The following is a 22686-nucleotide window of genomic DNA, read 5'->3' as shown; positions in this document are numbered from 1 at the left end:
ACCCCAGCCGTCACCTCTTCTACATGAAGCCCTTCTACATCCTCCTCTAGAAGTTCTGCCTGGTCATATTTTTCTGCCAACATGGCAAGGGACACGCCAAGAGGCAAGGAATGTGGGCCACGTAAAATGATAAAGGAAAAAATAACCTTAAGTGCCCTTTCCAGCTGACGAAAGCCGGGCGGGGCGGGACGGCCCGCAGGTCTCTCTGCACGGAGCCCCCCTGCCCAGGGCCGCTGGGAGCGCATCAGCCCTCGGGGCGCCCCCGGCATCGCGGTCCTGGCCGCGGCCGGTAGGAGAGGCCATCCTCAGGTCTCCCAGTCTTCGGAGGCCGCGGCCGTGGCGGGGATGGGACGCAGGAACAGGCGCCCCGCGGCCGGTGGTGGTGGAACGCGAGCCCCCGCGCCTCCCAGCCGGCGGTGGAGGAGCCCGGCGCGCGGTGGCGGAACGCGGGGAGGATGCGCCTCCCGGACAGCGTCCTGCGAGGCCCGGAACGCGGCGCGCGGCTCGGCGCCCCTGCACCACCAGCCCCGCGGCCTCCCCGCAGTTTTGCCCAATTTGCCCTCCAGCCGCCGCCGGGCCCAACTCGTCCTTGGCCCGTGAGTGCGCGCACTCGGCCCCAGGCCGCGTCCCAGCCGCTTCCCGGGAAGGGGGCGGGGATCCCCTGAGAGCCGCGCCGCGCCGCGCCGGGAGAGCGGAGGATGGAGGCCGGGGCGACCGAGGCGCGGGGCCGGGAGGAGGCGCAGGGCCGCTTCCCCGACCCCGGTCGGCTCCCAACCTCGAGCGGGAGCCTGTCCTAGGGGTTTGCCAAGCCTAAGCCTTGGAGGGCGCCTGCCCGGCCCGAGCCCGGGCTCCCGGGCGGCCAGACGCGGAGTTTGAGACCCGCCGCAGTGCTGACTACGCGCGCACCCGGCTCGCTCGCCAGCAGCGCTGCGCTGCGGACCGCTGGGTGCTGGGCGCTGGCTGCCACCCAGCCTCCGCACGCGGGGTTCAGGGGAAGCACCCGAGTGCCTCCGCCTCCGCCTCCGCCTCCTCCTCCTCCTCCCTCTCCTCCTCCTCTCCCCATCCCCCTTCCAGACCCCTTCCCCATTCCCGTCCTCCCGGTGCCCCCCGCTTCTCAACTCCTTGGGTAGAGTTAGGGTTCCCGGCCTCCGGGAGAGGCGAACGCCGCCTCCCCTCCGCCCCCTCCCCTCCGCCCCCTCTCCCTCCCGTCCCCCCTCCCAACCCATCCTTGCCTCAACCCTGGGTTTTGCTGCAGCAGCCGGAGGTGACCCCGACGCCTCCCTGTGCTGTCCCCCGCCCCAGCCCCGGTGCCCTGCTCCGGAGAGGCTGGCCCTCGGCGGAGACAGACCGCTCCCAGCCGCCTGCGGGGGCTGGGGCAGGGGCTGGGTGCGGGCCGGCGAGGGGAGGGATTGTGCGGACGGCGTCCTCTCGGAAGGAGTCGCCCCAAACAGGGCAAGTTTGCATAAGAGTGTTTTCCTTTTGTCAATAATTAATCACCGGAATCGGTTTGGCAGGACCGGAGTCTTAGCAATAGTGCCGAGGGCGGGGCCCGAACACCTAACTCCGGGAGCGCGGCGGGCGGCGCGCGCAGAGCGCAGCAGCTGGCGGCGGCGGAGCGTCCAGCTCAGCAGGCCGAGCGGACCGACCCGCGCCCGGTGAGTCCCGGCCCCCACGGCTCAGGGGAGCGGCGCTTCCTCTTCTCGGTGGGTTTTTAAAACTACTTTGCGGTGTGCAGCCTTCAGGTGGGTTTTTCCATTTGCCTTGCTATTTACGAGGCTGGAAACAGAGGTGTTCCGTTGCACGCAAACTTGAGTGCCAAACTTGGCGGGATGCAAAAGAAAATGCCTCCTTGTTTGATCCTTTATCTGTGTGCGCTTCGGGGAAATCTCTTGGGGAAGTGTTTGCTTCCTTTTTAGATGGAGTATTGTGATATACATATATATATACATATATATTTGTATATATATGTATATATATGCTATTTCACTTGGATGGTTTGTTGTTGTTGTTGTTGTTGTCGTTGGGGCTTTTTTTGGTTTTATTTTTTCCCCACCCCATAAGCTAAATTTTAGCTATAACACATACGAACCAACTTCCAAAGAGTAAAGAATTTCCAACGAGGACAATTTACACTTTTCCTATGGTCGTTAAACATGCATTTTCACAAAAGTGATTATTCAAGAATTATCCAAGACTGTGACAGGGAGGTGACCATGGACAGAGGTGGACTTTGGGTATCAGCCAGAGTCTAGGTTTATTTCACCTCCAGTAACATCCAACTGGTTTTCTATTCACAGAAGACCCCTGCCCAGGCTCGAATTAACAACCCAAGGAATTGTACAGTGTAATTCTTCGCCCCAGGCTAAATGAATTCAGCAGGGAAGTTCATCTTACAGTTTTTCTAAAAAACTAGTTTTTTGTAATTACACAAAACTTAAAAGGCAGCATAATTTTTTGCTAGAAAACTTTAAAAAATGTGCAGATAAAACTACTGGAGTTTGAATCACTCGACTTTCATATCTGAATTATTCCTATGCTTATTCAAACAGCTGTCTCACTGCTGGCTTTACACATATGGGTCCAGCCACTTGGCACATAGACCTCTAGACTAACGACTGCCAATTTGGTTCTGAAATACTGTACTTCTGACTGTTGAAATGCTTGTCTACCAGAAAGCGATGAGAACAAGTTAAGAATAGTCTGTGAAGCCAAATACATAGATAGACCCTTAGGCCCTTTGCTTTTTCTTGTGAAGGTTGGCACTCTGCCATTTGAGCTGTCACTCCACATCTGGCTTTTTGGTGCTTCATTGGAGCTAAGAACCTCCAGTTTCTTCTTCCTGCGGTAGTGTTCAACTGAGATCCTTGCATCGCAGCTCCCCCAGTAACTAGGATTACAACTGTAAGCCACCAGTGCCCCCACTCCACGCCTTTTCTTAACCCACTGTTGCTAAGTTTAGAAGTATCTCCTTGTAAAAAATTATCCTTCATAATTCTGTTACTTTATCTACAGTCTATCTACTGTCATGTATACTAAGTATACAGGTAAACTCTTTATTAAAATTATTGAAAAGGGACTCTTCAAACAATAGTATAAAAACCCCTGCAAACCTATTTATTTCTTTTTTATTTTTATTTTTATTTTTTGCCAGTCCTCGGTTTGGGCTCAGGGCCTGAGCACTGTCCTTGGGCTTTCTCAAGGCTAGAACTCTGCCACTTGAGCCACAGCACCACTTCTGGCTTTTTTTTCTATGTATGTGGTACCGAGGAATCAAACCAGGGTCTTCATGCATGCCAGGCAAGCACTCTACCACTAGGCCAAACTCCCGGCCCCCAAACATCCTGGTTAAAGGGGGAATAAAAAAAAAAAAACTGTCACTGCATCTTATCCTGAGGGAAGACAGCAGAGGAAGAAATATTTATTACATGTCAGTAGGAGTAGCTAAAGTTTATGAAAGTTGCGCCACCCTTCTCTGGCTGAGTGAGCTCTCTAGGCAGGGCTGGACTGCTTTTCACTGTGGGAACCAGACCCTCTCCAGAGGCCAGAGCAGTGCTCGCCCAGGGAGCAGCAGATGATCTCTAGAGCTAGCTGTGATTCCCGAGGCTTTCCTATAATCGGCTCTTCCTCTTCTTGCAGCAGGCCAGCTCAGCAAAGAAAAGACAAGTCTGGCGATAATATCTCAAGCCTAAAATTCTAACTACTCAGGAGACTGAGATCTCTGAGGCCTGTGGTTCAAAGCCAGTCCAGACAGAAACATCCATGAGACTCTTATCTCCAATTACTAGCCGAAAAAGCCAGAAGTGGAGCTGTGGCTCAAGCACCTACCTTGAGCAAGAAAGCTAAGGGGCAATGCCCAGAGGCTAAGTTCAATCCGGGTACCAGCACAAACGCTGGGGAATCCCCCTGGCATTTTTTACATTCCCAATAACACTACAGGGTGCTTTTCCACAAGGACCATCACTGAGACAAGAATAAAAACAGGGATATTAACAACTGTAATGAGTGGTGCGTGTTCACACACCTTATCAAGCTCTCTTCAGTATGTAGAAATGACTCCAGTGTTGGGGCTGGGAGTGTGGCCTAGTAGTATAGTGCTTGCCTAGCATGCATGAAGACCTGGGCTCCATTCCTGGGTACCACATATATAGAAAAGGCCAGAAGTGGTGCTGTGGCTCAGATGGCAGAGGACTGGCCTTGAGAAAGCTGAAAGACAGTGCTCATTAAAAGCTTCATTAAAAGCTTAAACACCAACATGAATGTCAGGCATTTGTCACAATAATATAATATAATATAATATAATATTTAATGGTAAGTGAACACTCAGCATTTGAGAGGGAGTCAGGACTCCCAAGGAAAATAAAACAGAGAAGAGAACAAGAAAAAAAATTGACATTGTGGTATCCGTTCTCTGATGATATAATGCAAATTTCATCCCCACCCCTGGTTCTGCTGCCTCAGAAATAAGGCAGAAGACCCCAGGCACTCATGAATGCCCTGCTTCCATTCTCACAAAGTTAGCTCTCTGTGCGGCCTCAATATTCCATTTTTCTACTCAAGGAATTATTATTATATTGCCCCTACCAGAGACATAAGCAGGCAGGAGAAACACAGAACTCAACAACTCCTCTAAAGCATTCCATCTTAAATCCACACTGCCTTAGGAAAACAAAGCCCCAGCCAGCTGGTCCCCCTGCTGCCCCCACACTTGAAGTCCCCCCATCCCACCCCACCCCTCTCCTTCCTCTCACTGCTCCATGGCCTATGTGTGTGCATGGGCAAGATTCCTGTCCTGTCCAAGATGAACCCATTCTGAGGAGGGAGGAAAGTTGAGGGAGGGGAAAAAAGTTAAGGCCAGGCTAAAAGGGAAGGAGGAACAAATCTATCAGAACTACAGGGACTGAGCAGAACCTGAGACCCCAGATGCCCACCAGAGAGAAACCAAAAGGGTAAGCAGAGGCATCACCCCATCAGATGCCCCCAGAATTCTGATGGCGTTTGCCTGGTTTAAAAAGCACCATAGGAGGCCTTGTGCTAATAAAACACAGTGGGAGTGGCAGCTGGCCTGGAAAAGAGCTTTAGATAATGGCTTGAAAGGAACAGGGACTAGATTTTGTGACAAAGGGAACATTTATTTCAAGCTTAAAGGAGAAGCATTTAAGAGGGTAGAAAGTAAAAATAGTTTTGTTTTGTTTTTTTTTTTTAAAAAGATCCTCCCCCAGTTGTAATGGAGTATTTGAAATGCTCATTCACTTATTCAACAAAATTTAATTAAACAACTACTAAATGCCTGCTGGTGAGAGGTAAAGACAAAAGTTGATCTTACTTCAAAGGCCTTGGAAACTAGTGATTATGTAGTAAAAACTTTCACCAAAAATTAGCTGAAGAACACACGGATAAAGACAGAAATTTCTGGGCTGGAAGTTTGGCCTAGTGATAGAGTGCTTGCTTGCCTAGCATGCATGAAGACCCAGGTTCGATTCCTTGGTACCACATAAGTAGAAAAAAGCCAGAAGTGGTGCTGAGGCTCAAGTGGTAGAGCTCTAGCCTTGAGAAAGTCCAAGGACAGGGCTCAGGCCCTGAGCTCAAGCCCAGGACTGGCAAAAAAAAGACAGAATTTTATGACCTGCCATTTTCGTTCTGATACCCTTCCTTCTGTGCCTCAGAATGCCTATCACTTTCCTGTCACGCCCTTGCCTCACTGTAGGGGGAAGGCTTCTTACTTTTGCCTCCTTTCAGAAAGCATGAGAATAACCATCATGCCTGTGTTAAGTGGAGTTTATATCTCTCCTACATTCTTGTTCAGTTGCATGGTTGGCTGGCTGGCTGACTGGATAGGCCAGTTTGTGGTCAAAAGTCTTTGTGTAAAGAGGCAACCTGGCAGAGTGTCATGTATATTCTGAAGTTGGTAGCTCACCTCTTTAATCTCAGCTTCTTAGGAAGTTGAGTTCTAAAGGATCACTGGTCCAGACCAACTTGTGGAAAAAGTCCACACAGCTCCATCTCAACAGAAGCTAGGCTTTGTGGTATGCACCTGTCATCTGTCTACAAGGGGAAGTGAGAAATAGGTGGATGGTGGTCCAGGCACATCCCTGGAGAAGAAGCGGTACCCAGTCAGAACAATAGAGTATTTACGTGCCAAGCACTTGATGCTGATTTCAAATCTCAGAACCTTACACACACACACACAGAGAGTATATCTGTATTTTATACAAAAATGGGGACAGTTTGAAATTTTCCCAATGCCTTAGTGTTAATTTGTTAAATAGTGTTTCCGTAACAGTATTAAGTACCTCGAATAAGGAAATACCTACACAGTTCTGGCACATAAAATTCTCAGTAAATATCTATTGTTATCATCACCATCACCACCACCATCAGTATAGAGTAAAGCTCTTGGGTGCCGTTAGCTACTGAAGAACTGTCTCCTTGCTCTTGAGGGTATACTGTAAAGTCAGTATCCGTGACTTTAAACAGACTCACCACGTGGCACCTAACATGTGAGAAAAGAGTAAAAAGAAAATTTAGGGATATATTTAAGCACCATATGTTTTGTTTTATTTTAAGTTTTAGCAAGGGCTTATTTTAGTACATGAGGGTTAAAGTAGGGAGAAGGAGAAAGAAAAATTTCCTGTTTCCATGCAGGAAACAGGAAGTAAAAGACTTCCTAAGAGCCATATTGAAATAAAAAAAATATATAAGGAAATAAAAAGGAGAAGAAAAACATCCTCAGGATGGTATCTTTGCTTGCTTGTTTTCTTACTTGTTTGTTCTGATCTTCTTTCCTTTTCTTCTTTTGTGCTGATGCAGAGTACTTTTGTTCAAGGGTGGCTAGCACTCTATCATTTGAGCCACAGATTCACATCCAGCTTTTTGATAGTTAATTGGAGATAAGTGTCTCACGGACTTTCCTTCTCAGTTCACTTTCAGTTGTGACTTTCAGATCTCAGCTTTCTAAATAGCTAGGGTTCCAGGCATAAGCCGCCAACATCCAGCTCCCCTAATGATTTTTATGCACAAAGATTTACCAACTCTGGTTTTCCTTTAATTTTCCAGGGTGATAAACTGAGACTGATTTAAATTAAGTAATAGTTCTTTTTTCATTTTATTTTTTATTATCAAGGTAATGTATAGAGGGGTTACAATTATATTTGCCAGATAGTGGGTGCATTACTTCTCACACATTGATACCCCTTCTTATGTTTTGTCCACATTTTTCTCCCTCCACCCCCTCCCAATCATCTTGTTTCCCCCCCTTCCCTTTCCTATTTCAAATAAACAAATAAACATGTATACAATATACCAGATAACAAAGACAGATGCAGTAACAATATGAGATTAACCAAAGGGCAACAAAGGAGAAGAGAAATAACGTAGTACATTAAGAACAACAATCACTCAAGATAAAGCTCCTGCTTCCATATCCAGTAATAGTTCTGAAACACAAAAATCTCATCCAGAAACCCATTCTGTGAAACCAATGAAGGGCAGGTGCTCTGACAGAATTTGAGGGGAAGGCCCAGGGTTCTTTGTCTTACTTAACCTTGCCCTCAGCCCAAGCTTCCCTGGTGCCATATAATCCTGAGGTAGGAGACCCTAGGGAAATCACTAATCAATAGCATATTATTAAATGGTGACCTTCTCTGAACACAATGTAAAACAACCCTGGCTTTTGCCTGGCTTTCATAATCCATCCAAATGGCTTGCTCTGACATTTCGCAGGAGGCAGAATTGATTTTGGAAGTTTGAAGCCATCCTTGGTTTTATTTACTTGAACTGTTGGTTTCACAGATGAAGAAACTGTAAACTAACAGCAAGAGATCCCCCCCACAGGCTCATTCCGGGAGGAAGGCAGCAGAGCCACACACCTGGACCCACTGGGCAGGTAACTTTCTCTCATTGCATCACCAGGCTGTGCCTTTCAAAATCTGACTCTTGAGGTTGTAACGCTCCATCGTTACGTCACAAGATGAAACTTCCAGTTCTTTCTCTAGTGATTAAACGAGGCCTGCACTGGCAGTGAAGGAGACAAAAGGGAGGGAAATGTGACAATTAGCTGTGGGTCTCAGACAAGGGGTATTTTTTACAGATATTACAGTCTCCTTTGAAATGTACACAGCAAAAGGTTCTTTTATGCAAAATGTTCATAAGTTGCAAGAGATTCATGCACCCTTCCCCTCACTCAAGCCGTTGGCCTCCAGACCAAGAACCCCTGGCCTAGAAGCTGCAAATCTCCTCACCAATGTGAGTCCAGAATAGCACAGTACCAGCTGCTGCCTTATTTATGGTCCACAGGCTGAAGGCTGCTTCTGTTTCCCCATCCTTCATCTTTTATTTAAGCAAAACAGCATCTTATCCTTAAGGCCTCTGGCGCAAGGAAGGAATGGAGGTTATCATGAGCACTTCATTGATCAGGTGGGACAAATGAAGAGAAAAATATGGTTGGAGTGAAGGCATTCTCTTCCAAAACTGTTAATGAAAGTGAGGCTGTTCCCTATTCATTATAGAATGGTCATATGGTATTATGACGGAAAGGAAGGGAAGGAAAGAAAAGGGGGGAGAAGAAGGATGGAAGAAGCGGAAAAGGGAAAGAGAAGAAGAAGGAAGGAAATAAAGAAGGAAGGAGATAAAATTACATTTACATTGACTAATCAAGCTAAGCGAGAGCATCAGGTCCTGACTTCTACTCTCAATACACACACACACACACACACACACACACACACACACACACACACACACACACACAGCACAGAGCACACATCCTTCTTGAAAGAAGGACATGGGCATACCTCTGACTTCTGTCATCCAACCTACTACAATCTCTTCACCCCACTATGTTCATCTACTGGTAAACATTTTTCTGACATTCTTGCTTGCATAGCAAGCCTTGCATTATTGCAAGAGAGGGTAGAACATTTCATCTCATCCAGCTGAACACGATAGTTAAAATGCCTTCGAAACATCAATTGGCTCAAAAATCTATATATCTTTTGCTTGCCCAGTTGTCAGAGCCTCCTCCACGTTAACCTGGCATCATCAAAGCTCTTGAGACATGAACGGTCACTGGCTGTTTAGGAAAGGAGCAAGCTCAAGCTCACCATCTCCCTGCCGAGTCCTGGAATCCAGGGCCAATGAGGACTGCGCCTGCTCCCCTCAGGGGAAAGAGGACCTGCTAAACTCACACAAGATTTTGCTTCTCTCTCCCTCTCTCTATTTAGTTTTCATATATTATTTTAGTAACTCACGTCTAAGTACAAGATTATAAGATTGAAAGATAATTCCATTGTATAAAAGCAAAAATATGTTCTAGCTTAATTCTATAAGCCTTTATCTTTCCCTGTCATCCTTTCACTCCACACCCCAGCCCTGAAACCTTCTGGTTAAGACATAGCAATGCCACCAATCTAGCAGGCTTCTGTCCCTTGGCCTGTAGAACTGGTTGACCTTGCACCTCCACCATGCTCTCTATTTCTTATGGCTGGTGGGATCCACCTGACCCTGCAGCTCATCTTTCTAAAGCTTGTACTCTTATGGTTGGGTTCACTTCCATACAAGTTCAATTTCGCTGCTCTTGGAAACAAAACATCACTGAATCCTTAAGGTGATCAAAAGAAAGGAGAAATCACAGAGGGAAAATAAGAGGAGGGAGGAGAAGAAGCAAAATCAAAGAGGGAAGGATAAACATACCTGTTCAACATTTTTTTTTTGCCAGTCTGGGCTTGAGCTCAGGGCCTGAGCACTGTCCTTGGACTTTCTCAAGGCTAGAGCTGTACCACTTGAACCTCAGCACCACTTCTGACTTTTTTCTATGTATGTGGTACCGAGGAATGGAACCCAGGTCTTCATGCATGCTAGGCAAGCACTCTACCATTAGGCCAAACTCCCGGCCCATGTTTAGCAATTTTTTTAAAGGAAGGAATGAAAGAAAGCAGGAAGGAAGGAAGGAAGAAAGGAAGGGAGGGAGGGAGGGAGGAAGGAAGGGAGGAAGGGAGGAAGGAAATTGCTGGGAGCTGCTTTTGGAAAGACTTTGGCTGACAGATGCCTAAATAGGCATCCAGATTTTTTGTGAGAGAAACCTGAGAATAAGGACTCAGCAGCTGAGCTCCTTCCTGGAATCCCAGCTGCTCAGGAGGCCGAGATCTCAGGATCATAGATCAAAGCCAACCTGAGCAGGAAAGTCCATGAGACTCTTATCGCCAATGAACCACTAGAAGATGAGAAGTGGAGTAGTGGCTCAAAGTGGTAGAGTGCTAGCCTTGAGCGAAAATGCTCAGGATCAGCGCCCACTCAGGTCCTGAGTTGAAGCTCTACAACCAACAATAATACCAACAAAATCAAGAGTATACCTCATTGTTAAATTGTTCCCTAGGTAAAGTGCCCTGTTCCTAAATCAAATCTAGTAATAATTGGTGGTCAATGAGATAAAGGCTTGGATTTTTTTTTCAGTCAGACTTGAGCTGAGAAGAATTAGAAAGGTCAAGACATAAAGAACAAGCAAGTGGGAGAGCAGAGAAGAGAACACTGGTCTGAAGGGAGCCCTGAGCCATGGCCAGGGAACACAGTTTTCAGCAGAGCCTTCGGCTGCCCGTCCATTCCAGTGCTCTGAGTGTTGGGGTCATGTGAGCTGTCTTCTGGAAGGCAGGGAAGTGAGTGTAGGCCATATGTGCTTTGTTCTAGGCCGAGTAGCCTCTATAAATACTAGAAAAGGAGACATGACTAGAAGTTCACTGATGCAAAAAATAACAACAAACCTACACATGCCAACTGCGCTGTCAGAAGGTTCTTTGGAGTTAGTCCAATCTAGAATTTTCCTCTGAGATCCTGGCTTTGAACTAGAGAGAGAATCCCCATTTGCAGCCAACAGCTGGTATTTGAAAGCCTTTGGCCATGTTTGTTTACTAATGCTACCCCTTGCTATTCTGCTAGCCAGGACCCAGACCCACCCCCAGCTCCAGACACCATGACTTTGCCTGACTTCTCCAGCACAATCCTTCAGACTACCTTAAAGTTACCTTTAAAAAAACAACAACAACAACAAACTTCAGAATTTGTGGAATTAGGTTTTAATATTGACAAGATTTTGAAATTATGTAAAAACCTAACAACCAGAAAATTTACCATTTTAAACCATTCTGTCAGTGTAGAATTCAGAATTCATGTGGTTGTATTCATGTGGTATATACTCTTATGTTTGTGCAAGCAATCTCTAGAGCTTTATCAGCTAGAAGAACAGAAACTACCTCCTCATTAAACCACCATTTCACAGTCTCTCTGCCCAGCCCTGGTAGTCTCTTTTTCTGATTTATTTTGCCAATCCTGTGCTTGAGCTCAGGGCCTGAACACTGTCCTTTCTCAAGGCTAGAACTCTTAGCTCTTAGCTCTCACATTAGCCTCAGTACCACTTCTGCCTTTTTCTATGTATGTGGTACCAAGGAATTGAACCTGGGTCTTCGTGCATGCTGGGCAAGCACTTGGTAGTTTCTTTTTCTATGGGTTAGCCACTCTTAATAGCTCCCACATATAAGATCACGTCATCTTCATCTTTTATGCATAGTTTATTGCACCTAAATAACAAAATTCATCCTTGAAGCATATGTCAGATTTCTTTTTGTAAGGCTAAATTATACCCCATTGTATATGCATAATACCTTTTATTGATTGGTTGCTTCTACATTTTGAGTACTATAATCAATGCCACTATGAATGTGAGTGTTCACTTAATGAATTTTTTAAGTAGCTTGTAATGGCTTTATTTATTTTTTGTCAGTTGTGGGTCTTGAACTCTGGGCCTGGGCATTGTCCCTGAGCTGTTCAGCTCAAAGCTACTGCCCTACCCCTTGAGCCATAGTGCCACTTCTGATTTTCTGGTGATTAATTAGAGACAAGAGTCTCACAGACTTTTTAGTTCCCGGGCTGGCTTTGAACCGAGATCCTCAGATCTCAGCCTCCTTAGTAGCTAGGATTACAGGCATGGGCCACTGTGCCTGGCCCCCTATTTTGCAATTTTGGTCTCTTTTTTTCCTTCTACACACACACACACACACACACACTAAAAAAAAACAAAACACAGGGACTGAGAGTTTGACTTAGTGGTGCCTAGCATGCACAAAGACCCAGGTTCAATTCTTCAATATCATGTACACAGAAAAAGTCATGGAAAAGCCCAAGGACAGTGCTCAGACCCTGAGTCCAAGCCCCAGGACTGGCAAAAAAAATAAAAAACCATTTGCCAGTCTTTGACAATGACATCTTCAAGTCTGAAAAATCACTTGGAAGTGAAACAATTTCTTGGCTAAATAATTTCTTTTGCAAGCTATCCAACAGTGAAATTTTTAATCCACTAATCTGAAGTCAGTATGCCACAAAGTATTATGACTTCTTTTTTTTTTTTTTATTAAAATCCAATTCCAAGTTTTCTCCTCCAGCTTTAAATCTTTCCTGGGGAGTTTATCAGGGCGTAGTAAAAGAAAACAAAACAAAACCTGCTTCACAATCGCAGTTATTCCACACCGGCCTTGTTGCCGGTGGGTCTGGGTGGATGGCTGGACTGGAAACACATATTCTCTATTGTTCTGCCTTTGTTAAAGTCAAGAACAGTTAGTAATGAAACACTGTGCCAGCAACAACTTCTTACATCATGACTAAGGTATCTTCCTTTGGGTTGTTGTGCCAGGTCCTAGGGTTTGAACTCAGGGCCTGGGCGCTGTCCCTGAGCTTCTTTTGCTTAAGGCTAGCACTCTACTATTTGAGCCATAGCTCCACTTTTTTGGTGGTTTATGGGTGGTAAGAATCTCATGGACTTTCCTGCCTGGCCTGGCTTTGAACCTCAAGCCTCCCATCTCAGTCTCTGAGTAGCTACGATTACACCAGCATCAGGCTCATAGAGTAAGTTCTTTGACTAAAAAGCCATCCAGTGGTTTGTCCTTTCCTCACTGGGGTCTCTGTAGAAGTACTGAACTCATGGCGAAAGGGTCAAGAAAAATCCCTTCATTGGTTCTTGGTGGATATCCTTTCCTTCTTTTGTTTTGGTTCACCACAAACTTTTTGAGGGTTTTGATTTATTAAGTCACTCTAAAAACTTGGATTTCCAAGCCATACTTTGAGTCCCAGCACAAGAAGCCGACTAGGGAAAGACAACTTGCTGATGACAGATGTTAAGCAAGCATGAAACTTCATGTGGGGCACTGGACACACCAGGGGCACACCCAGACAAACAAGGTAGTCAGAAAGCCAATGGACTGATCCACCTAGTTCTTCAGCAGCCACGTGTGAAATGCCATGGCACCACGCACACTGAAACCGGGCGCAGGCCTCTGATGCAATTAGAAATGACACATCTGCATCTCTATGGATGAAACCCCTGGCGTGAGGTGGCAGCTGGCTCCTCAGGCCCTGTGAGGGAAGCACAAGGTGTGATGGGCCAACACCTACCCACACATGAGGGGTGGGGGCCCTGTCAAGACCACACCAAACCCTTGCTTAGAGGTTGCGGTGTGCACTGAGTGATCTTGGTTTACAGTAGCATGTAGTTCCCTAGCAAACATGCATGGAGACTGCGCTTTCCACTAGAAAACATATAAACCCACCCAGGGCTGGGGAAAAAATCCTAATAAGGCATTCCTCAAAGATTCTGGGAGTCTGTATTTTAGGAAAGTGTTGATAGTCAAAGGTTTTACCACTCTCCGAGTCACAGAGTCAGGGCAGCTCTTGCCAGAACCAGCACCTGACCATTTGCTTCTAAAGATCCAGACAACCCAACTTAGCACTTCTTACTCAATCCCTCAAGTGGCCTTAGTTATTAAGTTACTAATTACCTTCCTTCTGCTGGGAATGGACAAGCTGCCAGACTGTTATTTTAGTACTATCCCAAAGATACAAAGTAAAAGATAAATGGGAAGAGAATAAGAGGAAAAGAAGAAGGAAAAGGGGAGGGGAGCAAAGGGAAACAGAATTCAGGACTCTGAATATTCCCAGCTTGGGATTTTTTTTTCTTTCCATTAGAACCATTTTCCTGCCTGCTACTCTTAAATTATTACTCACTTTAAACAAATGCTTGTAAAAAGCCATTTTAATGGGATTTAAGTCCACTTCACAAGTGTCTCTTATTCCTCACAGATTCCCTGAACTTTTTAACAGTATGAGAAAAAAAAAGAGTCTTTGCTCCTTTTTGTTGTTGTTGTTGTTGTTTTGTTTTTTAAAATAGCTCTAGCTCCCTTCCATCCTTGGAAAAGACAGATGCTTCTGAGTGAGGAAAAGAAGCTCAGAGTTGTTAATGAGCTTACAAGCTCCTTGCACAGATCCCACACGAGGCTGGGGAAATGCTAAGTGGGCCCAAGTGTGGTGCTTTCCCTCCACGCTTAGTCAACCATGCAGCTAACCAGTCATCAGTCAGACACTGGCTGTCAGGAGGTGAACGTCACTCATGCTCCAGACCCAAAGACCAGTCCACTGTCCAATGAAGAAACCATGCATGCTGATGGAAGTATAACACCTGTCAAGAGACAGTGCATCTTATTTGGCAGGTAGGAAGGTTTTGTGACAAGAAGATACACCAGATATGTCATGAAAGTAGACAGGATCTGATCTCTTTGAGAAAGGGCCTAAGAAAATAGGAAAGAAAAGGCCATGAACCAAAATATCAAGGCTTATAGGCCAGGCAGAGTAACTTATACCTTTAATTCTAACTATTCAAGAGACTGAAATCAAGAGGATTGCAGTTGCAAGCATAAAGTGTTCAAAACACCCAATATGGACAGAAAATGCTGGGTTTGGTGGCCATGCATGTATTGTCCTGGGTATAGTGGGAGGCATAACGGGATGGGAGGGAATGAAACCCTTTTTCAAAAACAACCAAAGCCTACGACTCAGACTGAGATCTGGGGCTCACAATTCCAAGCCAGCCTAAGCAGGGAAGTCTATGAGATTCGTATTACTAATGTGCCACAAAACGCTGGGAATGAGGCTGTGGCTCAAAGTGGCAGAGTGCTAGCCTTGAGCAAAAATGCTCAGGGTCAGGGTCCAGAGCCTGAGTTTAAGTCCCATAACCAGCACAAATAATAATAATAATAATAATAATAATAATAAACAGCATAAAATGGACTAGCAGCGTGGCTAGAATACCTGCCTAGCAGGCACAAGACTCTGAGTTCAAACCTCAGTGCCTTCTAGGAGAAAAATTAAAATAAAGTAGTATAGAAGATTTAGAAGTTTCTTAGCTAGCACTTAGAAGAATTAAAAGTTGAAGTTGGGGAAGTGGAGAAACTAAAAAACACAGGGCAGGAAATGAACTCCTCATTTTGTAAAAAATAGATTACCACTGAGGGTCTTCGAGAAGAGACCCGGAGTCTGAGAGTTATACTCACATTTCTGTTGGCGGTGCCATGAAAGTATTCACTGAAAGGAGACCGGAGGGAGAACTCACTCTTTATTCCAGCAAAAGATGGAAACTTCCCATGGCAAAGACTGAAGAAGTCTTCTGCAACATGGACAGACCCAGTCCAGGATTATGCTCACTGTTTGCGTTGGGTTTTTACTGGCTTGGTTGATTCCGTTTGGTTTTTGGCAGCAGAGAGCTGCAGAATATGTGTTCATTTTAATTTTGCCACAGTCTTACATTACCTGGAATTCACCTTTCATTGCGATTGCCTGACTCACTGGAACTTACTGAATTCACTAGAACATGCCTAACGAGCAGGGCATGCTCTGGGAGCTCTCTGTATGCTTTTTTACTGAATTCGCTAGAACATGCCTAACGAGCAGGGCATGCTCTGGGAGCTCTCTGTATGCTTTTCTCATGGAGCTCACGCTTCCTGATTCCAACATGCAGGCTCTTGTGAACACACATTCTCATACTAGCTGCATATTCTCCTGTTCTTATCCAAGCAGCATCCCACCCTGAGTAATGACAGTCACAAATCGAATTTTGTCCCTTAGTCTGCCAGAGAAAACTTCATCTTGCTCTACTGAGCCTCATCTAGTAAGAGAAAAATGTTCTACTATTGACTGACAAGCAGTGACATCAGAGGCACAGAACAATGCACCCCTCTCCTCCTGATTCTGTCTAGGAGACAGTCTCCCTCCATCCCACAATCCAAGGAACTCTTCTCTGTCTCCCTTCCCCAAACCCAGGGAAACTCTGCTTTGAGTCTGCCCTCCATATTACCTGACTTTCTTCTCTCCTGTAGAAAATGAGCTTATTGATTTTGGAGCCTTAAGACCGCAATAAATCTGCATTCAAATGCTTAATTGTGGAACAGAAATGTGAGTTCACAGTTCAGCAAGAAATCTCGTACAAGGAGTCTGGGAAACTGAGGAGAGATGTGAGTGTGACCTTCTCTGCGACCTTCCTGGCCAGCTCCCTGTGTCCTCTCAGCTCTCCAGGTGACCACTAACTTAGAAGAATGTGGGCTGAGCACAGTGGCTATGCCTGTCATCCTAGCTACTCAGACTGAGATGTGAGGATCATGGTTCAAAGCCAGCCCAGGCACTAAAAAGTCCTTGAGACTCTTATCTCCAATTAACCACCAGAAAACCAGAAGTGGTGCTGTGGCTCGAGGGGTAGGGTGATAGCCTTGAGCTGAAGAGCCCAGGGACAATGCCCAGGTCCAGAGTTCAAGTCCCATGACCAACAAGAAAAAAGAATGTGGAAAATCATTTCTTCTCTTCCAGGGTCAGTTCACAGCATAGTTCCCAGTGGACCCATCACCTTGAACTTAGTTTGGCAAACTGATCTAGGGTTGTCCAATTTAATAAAAGTTCAGTACTTTCCTTGGCAGACTGTCCAGACTCCAGCATTCTGTTGTCAGAAATATATCTTTTGTGAGTATTGCCCTTGAGGATCGGGGCCACAACTGGCCTCCACCTCCTCACCTGGGAAATGGGGTCGTTTTCTGTACTGGGCATTTTCTGTACTCTGTGAACGTGGACTGCAGCTCCAGTGCACCAGTGGCTCTGTGCATTAGGTAAACGGAAGTGGAAAAGAAGGTTAGGGCATCCTGCAGGCAGGTTCTGTCTTCTGGCTTTCTATGTCATCCATGCCACCGCCCATAGCCCTGTCTCCTACTACTGCAGTGGCTCTGAGGGGTTCAGATTTCCAGAACGATTTTGAGATGACCTGAATATTTATTCTAGCATTACCATTAGAGTCAACGACTCGTTACAGTGACAGCCAGGCCACTCTACCATGAAGACAGGCAAGACTACTTTAGAATGTACAAACTTCATTAAAACTTGAAGGAGTGTTTTGCCAGGAGCTGATGGTTTACATCTTGTAATCTTAGCTACTCTAGAGGTTGAGATATGAGGAATATGGTTCAAAGCCAGCCTGGGCAGGAAAGTTGGTGAGACTCTTATCTCCAATTAACCAGCAAAGTGCTAGAAGTGGAGCTGTGGCTCAAATGGTAGTAAGCTAGCTTTGAGGGAAAAAAAAAAAATCTTAGGATCAGCACCCAGGCCCTGAATCCAAGTCCCAGGATGGTACCAAAAACAAAAACAAAACCAACAACTCTAATGAGTTTTAAAAATCAAGTTTAGAGGAACTATTTTTTATAAAAGAAACTATACTCTCACTCTTGTTCCACTCATCTTTTGAAAGCACATAACATAAAGACAAGGAAATTCATGGTATGTTTGAACAAAGCAAACATTTTGCATTCTTTGTGTAGCTTGATGAGGATATGAATTAATGCCACACTGTCTGGTGAGAATGTAAGGCTAGGTTACCTACAGGTGATCGATTCATGAGATGTTACCACCTCTCCCCTGAGCATCATCTTCTCTCAGCCTCCTTTAGCATTTTCCCATAATCCCTCACTCACTTAGCATGGGTTTCCCGTCTGTTTGCACCTTGTCAGAAGAGAATTTCCTTCTCCAGAGGCCTTTCAGGGAATCTTTCAGGGTCCATGACAATTCAGAAGCAAAATGAATTGGTTAATGAATGAATGAATTCCCTACTCACAGTCATCAAACTGTCTGAAGTGGTTCTTTCTTCATTATGTATGTTGTCCTACAGTGGATATCAAATGGATTTACCAGAGCTGAGAAACACATTACCTAAGTAGCTACAGAACCTTGAAATACTGCATGCTCTAAAATAGATCATAGCAGATGGCTTTCCAATAATAACCAACCCTCTCTCTCCTCACCTTTGCCTAACAAGAAACAGCAAATAAACAACCGTTAAATTCACTTCTCACCAATAAGAAAAAAAAAAAGAATGAACCAAGGAGAAGGGAACAATTAATGTGGTTTTGTGGACAAACTAAGACTTGACAAGATGAAAGTGACAGAACAATAGAAACACTTTCTCCTGCCAGAACTGGCTATTCAGAGGGTTGTGCGAGATGAGATGTTGTAAAAATTGTGAAAATAACAAGATTTCCAATCTTAACTCACTACTTAAGTTGTAAATGTGCGGAAAGTAGATTTAAGATTTCCAGATTTCCAATGATGACAGATTAGAAGTACCTGTGACTTGAGAGCTGGCAGTCCCTCTCTGTTTGATGTAATGCATGTTAGTGTGACTTTTATCTCTTTTTTCAGATTTATTGATGGTTAGCTTCCAGTAGTTTAAATAATGAGCCCTGATTATCATACAGTATCTACAGCTCAGAAATCTGAGCTCTGGATCTCTTACAGGTTCATCTGGACTTCTTGAGAATTAATTTTAGAAGAGAAATTAGGGCCAGGAGATTAATTAGGACACTTAAAAAAAGTATACCATACAATAGAAAAGTCAATGATATTTCTAAAGGAGCATGATTATCTCCTTTATAAGACTGAAAAGAAAAAAAAGAATCTATTTTAATTAGATTCTTAGTCACTGCAGATTCTGAATAAATAACACTCCTGGGAAGACTAGAGGTAAGATTTTTCTGAAATGAGTAGGATCCAACATCACTGTCTGCTTGACTTTGAACACAACCTGTCCTACATGTATAATATCCCCTGCCCCTGCCTCCCCCTTCTCTGCCCCCCCCCCCTGATTCACGGGATAAAGACAAAACAGCTCATGCTGCTTAGGCCTACAGCTCCTGGCCTTGCATTGATCTTAGCCTTAGCTTCTTGAGTTCCTCTTGCTCTCTGCCTTGCACACCCCACCTTCCCACCCCTGCCCCCAGCCACTTCCCAAACCCCTTCCTATCCCTAACCTCTCCAGCATCTCAGCCTTTCTCCGGGCCTGCACTTCCTATTACTACCTATTGACTTTTACCTAGTAAGCTCCTAATCCTCCTCTTTGGATCTTATCTTTCTCTCAGAGACAGCTAGTTCTGGATCTTTCCCATGGTCCTTTTTGCTCTGTACTTGTCCTTCCAGGGCATTCACCACAGTTGATTACATGCATATCTGATGATATTGTCTGATTAGGATCTGACTCCACAATACTTCCTACAGAAGGACTGACTGGTCCACACTTAGCCAGTTACCTGGTGCTGACCCCACTTCTATATCATTAAGAGGTAGATGTAGTGGGTTCCCCGAATAAGAGTTGTAGAAATTAAGCCTTCTAACAGGATAACCAAAATCTCCCATACTGACTCTTAATTTTCACACTCTGGGGGAAATCTTGACTGGCTGAGTTCCCGCCCCACTGCAGTGTAAATGTTTGTGTCCTTTCCAGAATTCCAGGTGACACTGTCTCCAGCTCCCGAGTGTTAGGGGGTGAGAGCTTTGGGGATGATTAGGGCATTGGCACCCCTCTTCTGTAAGTGGAATAGAGAGTTCTTACAGTGCTCTGTCTCCTTGTTCCTGTCCTCTCTGCCATGTAAGGAGAGAGACTTCAAGGTGCCATCTTGGAATCAGAGCAGGCCGTTACTAACACCAGTGGCATCTGGATCCGGGACTGACTGTCCAGTTCCAGAACTGATGGCAGGAAATATGTTTCTATTCTTCCTAAGTTATCCAGGCTCAGGCACATTGTAGGTGCCTCAAAAAGTTCACAGCAGCAACAGCCATTTAAATCCCATGGTTTCATTTTTTAGTTATTTATTTGGCTTTCTTCCTCAGGGTCTCACCATGTAGCTCAGGCTAGCCTTGAACTCACTGTGATTTTATATGGTTTTCAGAAATTCAGTACCCTCCCCGCCCCCCACCCCAACCAGGTGACTTACCCATTTGTTCGGGGATGGTCCCCAACCTCACCAGATTCACTAGAAAGGATGTGTGAGAAAACATGTGTTTTACTAGTTGCTGAGATTATTATAACAAAAGTCTAGCCACAGGGAAAGAAGCCACATACCAGTCCAATCTGGGGAAGTGCATGTGTGACCCTCCGATGGGGGCCAGTGAGGACCCCCCCCCCCCGTGCGCCCTTTCCTGCTGGCAAGTATCCAGTTGTGCCAGCCGGCCCCTGCCAACTGAGGTCTCAATGCCACGTTTCCATTGTTAGGACACCCTGGGTAGAAACCCAGCCTCCTGCTTTTCCTGGACTGGGTGTTGCTAGCCTCCCGCGGGGCCCGGCTTAGATGCAGTTTTGGGTTGCCATGTGTTTCTGGGCTGCATCTGCGCAGGATGTGGAGCCGAACTGGGTCCATGCAGCGATTTTGCACAGGGAAGCCCATTCCAGAGTCAGCCCCCAGATTTAAGTTGGGCCCCTGGGACACAGTCCCCTTTTTGCTTAGAAATCAGTAAAGCGCCTGCGGAGTTCGTGTCTCCCCAGTCCGGGCGAGGCACAATCAAGCCGAGTGCGCATTCGGTTCCTTCTTTTACTTTGCTTCTGGTTTCTTCCTGAACAGGCCTCAGAGGCTCTGACCATGGACTTCAAGCGTGTGAAGGAGTACTTTGCCTGGCTCTATTTCCAGTACCAGATCATCAGCTGCTGCTCGGTGATGGAGCCCTGGGAGAAGTCTATGTTCAATACCATCTTGTTCAGTATCGTTGCCATGGTAGTGTACACAGCCTATGTCTTCATACCCATCCACATTCGCCTGGCTTGGGAGTTTTTCTCCAGAATCTCTGGCTATCACGATGCGGTTCCCAGCTGATCTCTGCAGCCCGCGTGGCAGCCTCGATGTCCCCGTTGCTCTAGGCCTATGGCACTCTGCAGCCACCTGCTTTCTTCCCTCCCTTCTGTGAGCACTCCCCCAGCTCACCTGCCGCCCCAGCCAGGTGTCTCTCCTACCTTTTCCACATGCTACCTTGTGACTTGGGCCAAGGAAAAATGCAATGACTTTACCTCATCTTACATAGTCTTTCAGTTCGAATCTATGCCTTTAGATTTCTTTGTGTACCAGGATGGGGTCCCTAAGAAGAATCTTCTGGAAAATTGGTTCATGAGAAACCTACCAGATTCATATTTGAAAATGCTCCTGATCGCTGCTCTGTACTCAAGGATGTAGTACAAGGAAGTAGTTCTTTGGAGGTGTCTGTCAAAAGTCTCCTACTCTTGTTTACAATGTATCATATAAGGTGTGAATAAACTATATGAAATCCCCTCCAATGTCTTATTGTTCTAGCAAATTACTAATGTCTGAAGTTGCCAAAGGCAATTCTTTTCTTTCATATCTGCTTCATGGGGTATTTCAATGGCTTCTAAGGTCTGGGTTTTGTTGTTGTTGTTTTTTTTGGTTTTTGTTTTTGGGGTTTTTTATTGTTGTTGTTGTTGTTTTGTTTTTTTGCCAGTCCTGGGGCTTGAGCTCAGGGCCTGAGCACTGTCCTTGGGCTTTCTGGCAACTAGGGCTCTACCACAGCACCACTTCTGGCTTTTTCTATGTATGTGGCACCAAGGAATCAAACTCGGGTCTTTGACAATGCTAGGCAAGCACTCAACAACTAGGCCAAACTCCCGGCCTAAGGTCTGATTTTATAAGAATTTAATATCAACAATGTTGATTTTACACAAGCAAGTAATATGTTAATGCATAATCATTTTAAGTACCGGAAACAAAATATAATCTAAGTAAATGCAAATATTGTGATTTCTGATGTCACTTTCCCTTAAATGATACTGGGGCGGGGGAATGAGCAATGGAATAATTTTCTTTCAGGACTTTTACTCAGTGGAGAAACCCAGAAAGCACATAAGGGGAAAAAAAAGCTAACAAATAGACTGGAAGTAAAATTATCCCAACAGGAACTCAATAGCACCAGTTAAGTGCTCTGATAGAAAGAAGAAACAAGACTTTCTAAACATCCTTAGGGCAAATAGAAGTATTTATCTTAAAGGCAAATAGAGGTATTCAACCATTGAATCAGATACCAAAGACCAATCAGTGCAACACATTTGCCTCCTAGTAAATATTACTATTTTAGCTTTTAGACAGTCTTTGCACTCTTATGTTAGGGGTATAAATGCCCAGGACACTCAGATTAACTTGCCTGCTTGTTTGAAAAAACAAACTTTTAAAGGAAAATAAATATCCAAGTATGTATTTGTTGACTTTTACAAAATAAAAGGAAGACCCATTTTATAAGTAAGATATCCACTTTGGATTTCTTTGCTTTGCTTCTCACGTTGCACCGTCCTGGTGGGTACGAATCTTAACATGACACCATAACAAGAACATTATCCAACACGCTTCTCTGCCCAGGATGCGTTTTATGTATTAAGGCAGGTATGACCATCATCATCCTCATTACAGGAAAACAGACTGGAGAGTAGAAAAGTTCAAGTTCAAGTAGCTAACGGCAGAACAGCCATATACTCGTAGCTCACACACATCCTAGGCCATGGGAATTTTTGCCACACAA

At 45.3% G+C, this 22686-nt stretch overlaps 1 protein-coding gene across 4 annotated transcripts; it reads left to right on the top strand.

Moving 5' to 3' along the window:
- Positions 1–242: 242 nt before the first annotated feature.
- On the top strand, positions 243–21430 carry Sptssb (serine palmitoyltransferase small subunit B). 4 transcript variants are annotated; one of them, XM_090333952.1, is made up of 3 exons: positions 243–596; positions 1515–1655; positions 20733–21430. In XM_090333952.1, exons 1-3 carry the CDS (start codon positions 456–458, stop codon positions 20979–20981), a joined length of 531 nt encoding a protein of 176 aa, XP_090190078.1. In that variant the 5' UTR covers positions 243–455; the 3' UTR covers positions 20982–21430. The 4 variants fall into 4 exon arrangements, with proteins under 4 accessions (XP_090190078.1, XP_090190020.1, XP_090190119.1 ...); XM_090333894.1 differs by having other exon boundaries at positions 1515–1703; XM_090333993.1 differs by lacking the exon at positions 243–596 and adding an exon at positions 7789–7882 and having other exon boundaries at positions 1141–1655.
- The last annotated feature ends 1256 nt before the right edge of the window (positions 21431–22686 follow it).

Source organism: Megascapheus bottae, chromosome 1 (genome assembly GCF_031878675.1).
Source record: "Megascapheus bottae isolate mThoBot1 chromosome 1, mThoBot2.hap1, whole genome shotgun sequence".
NCBI lineage: Eukaryota > Metazoa > Chordata > Mammalia > Rodentia > Geomyidae > Megascapheus > Megascapheus bottae.
The sequence above is the reverse complement of the archived record's forward strand: the minus strand, read 5'-3'. Positions and strand labels throughout refer to the sequence as shown.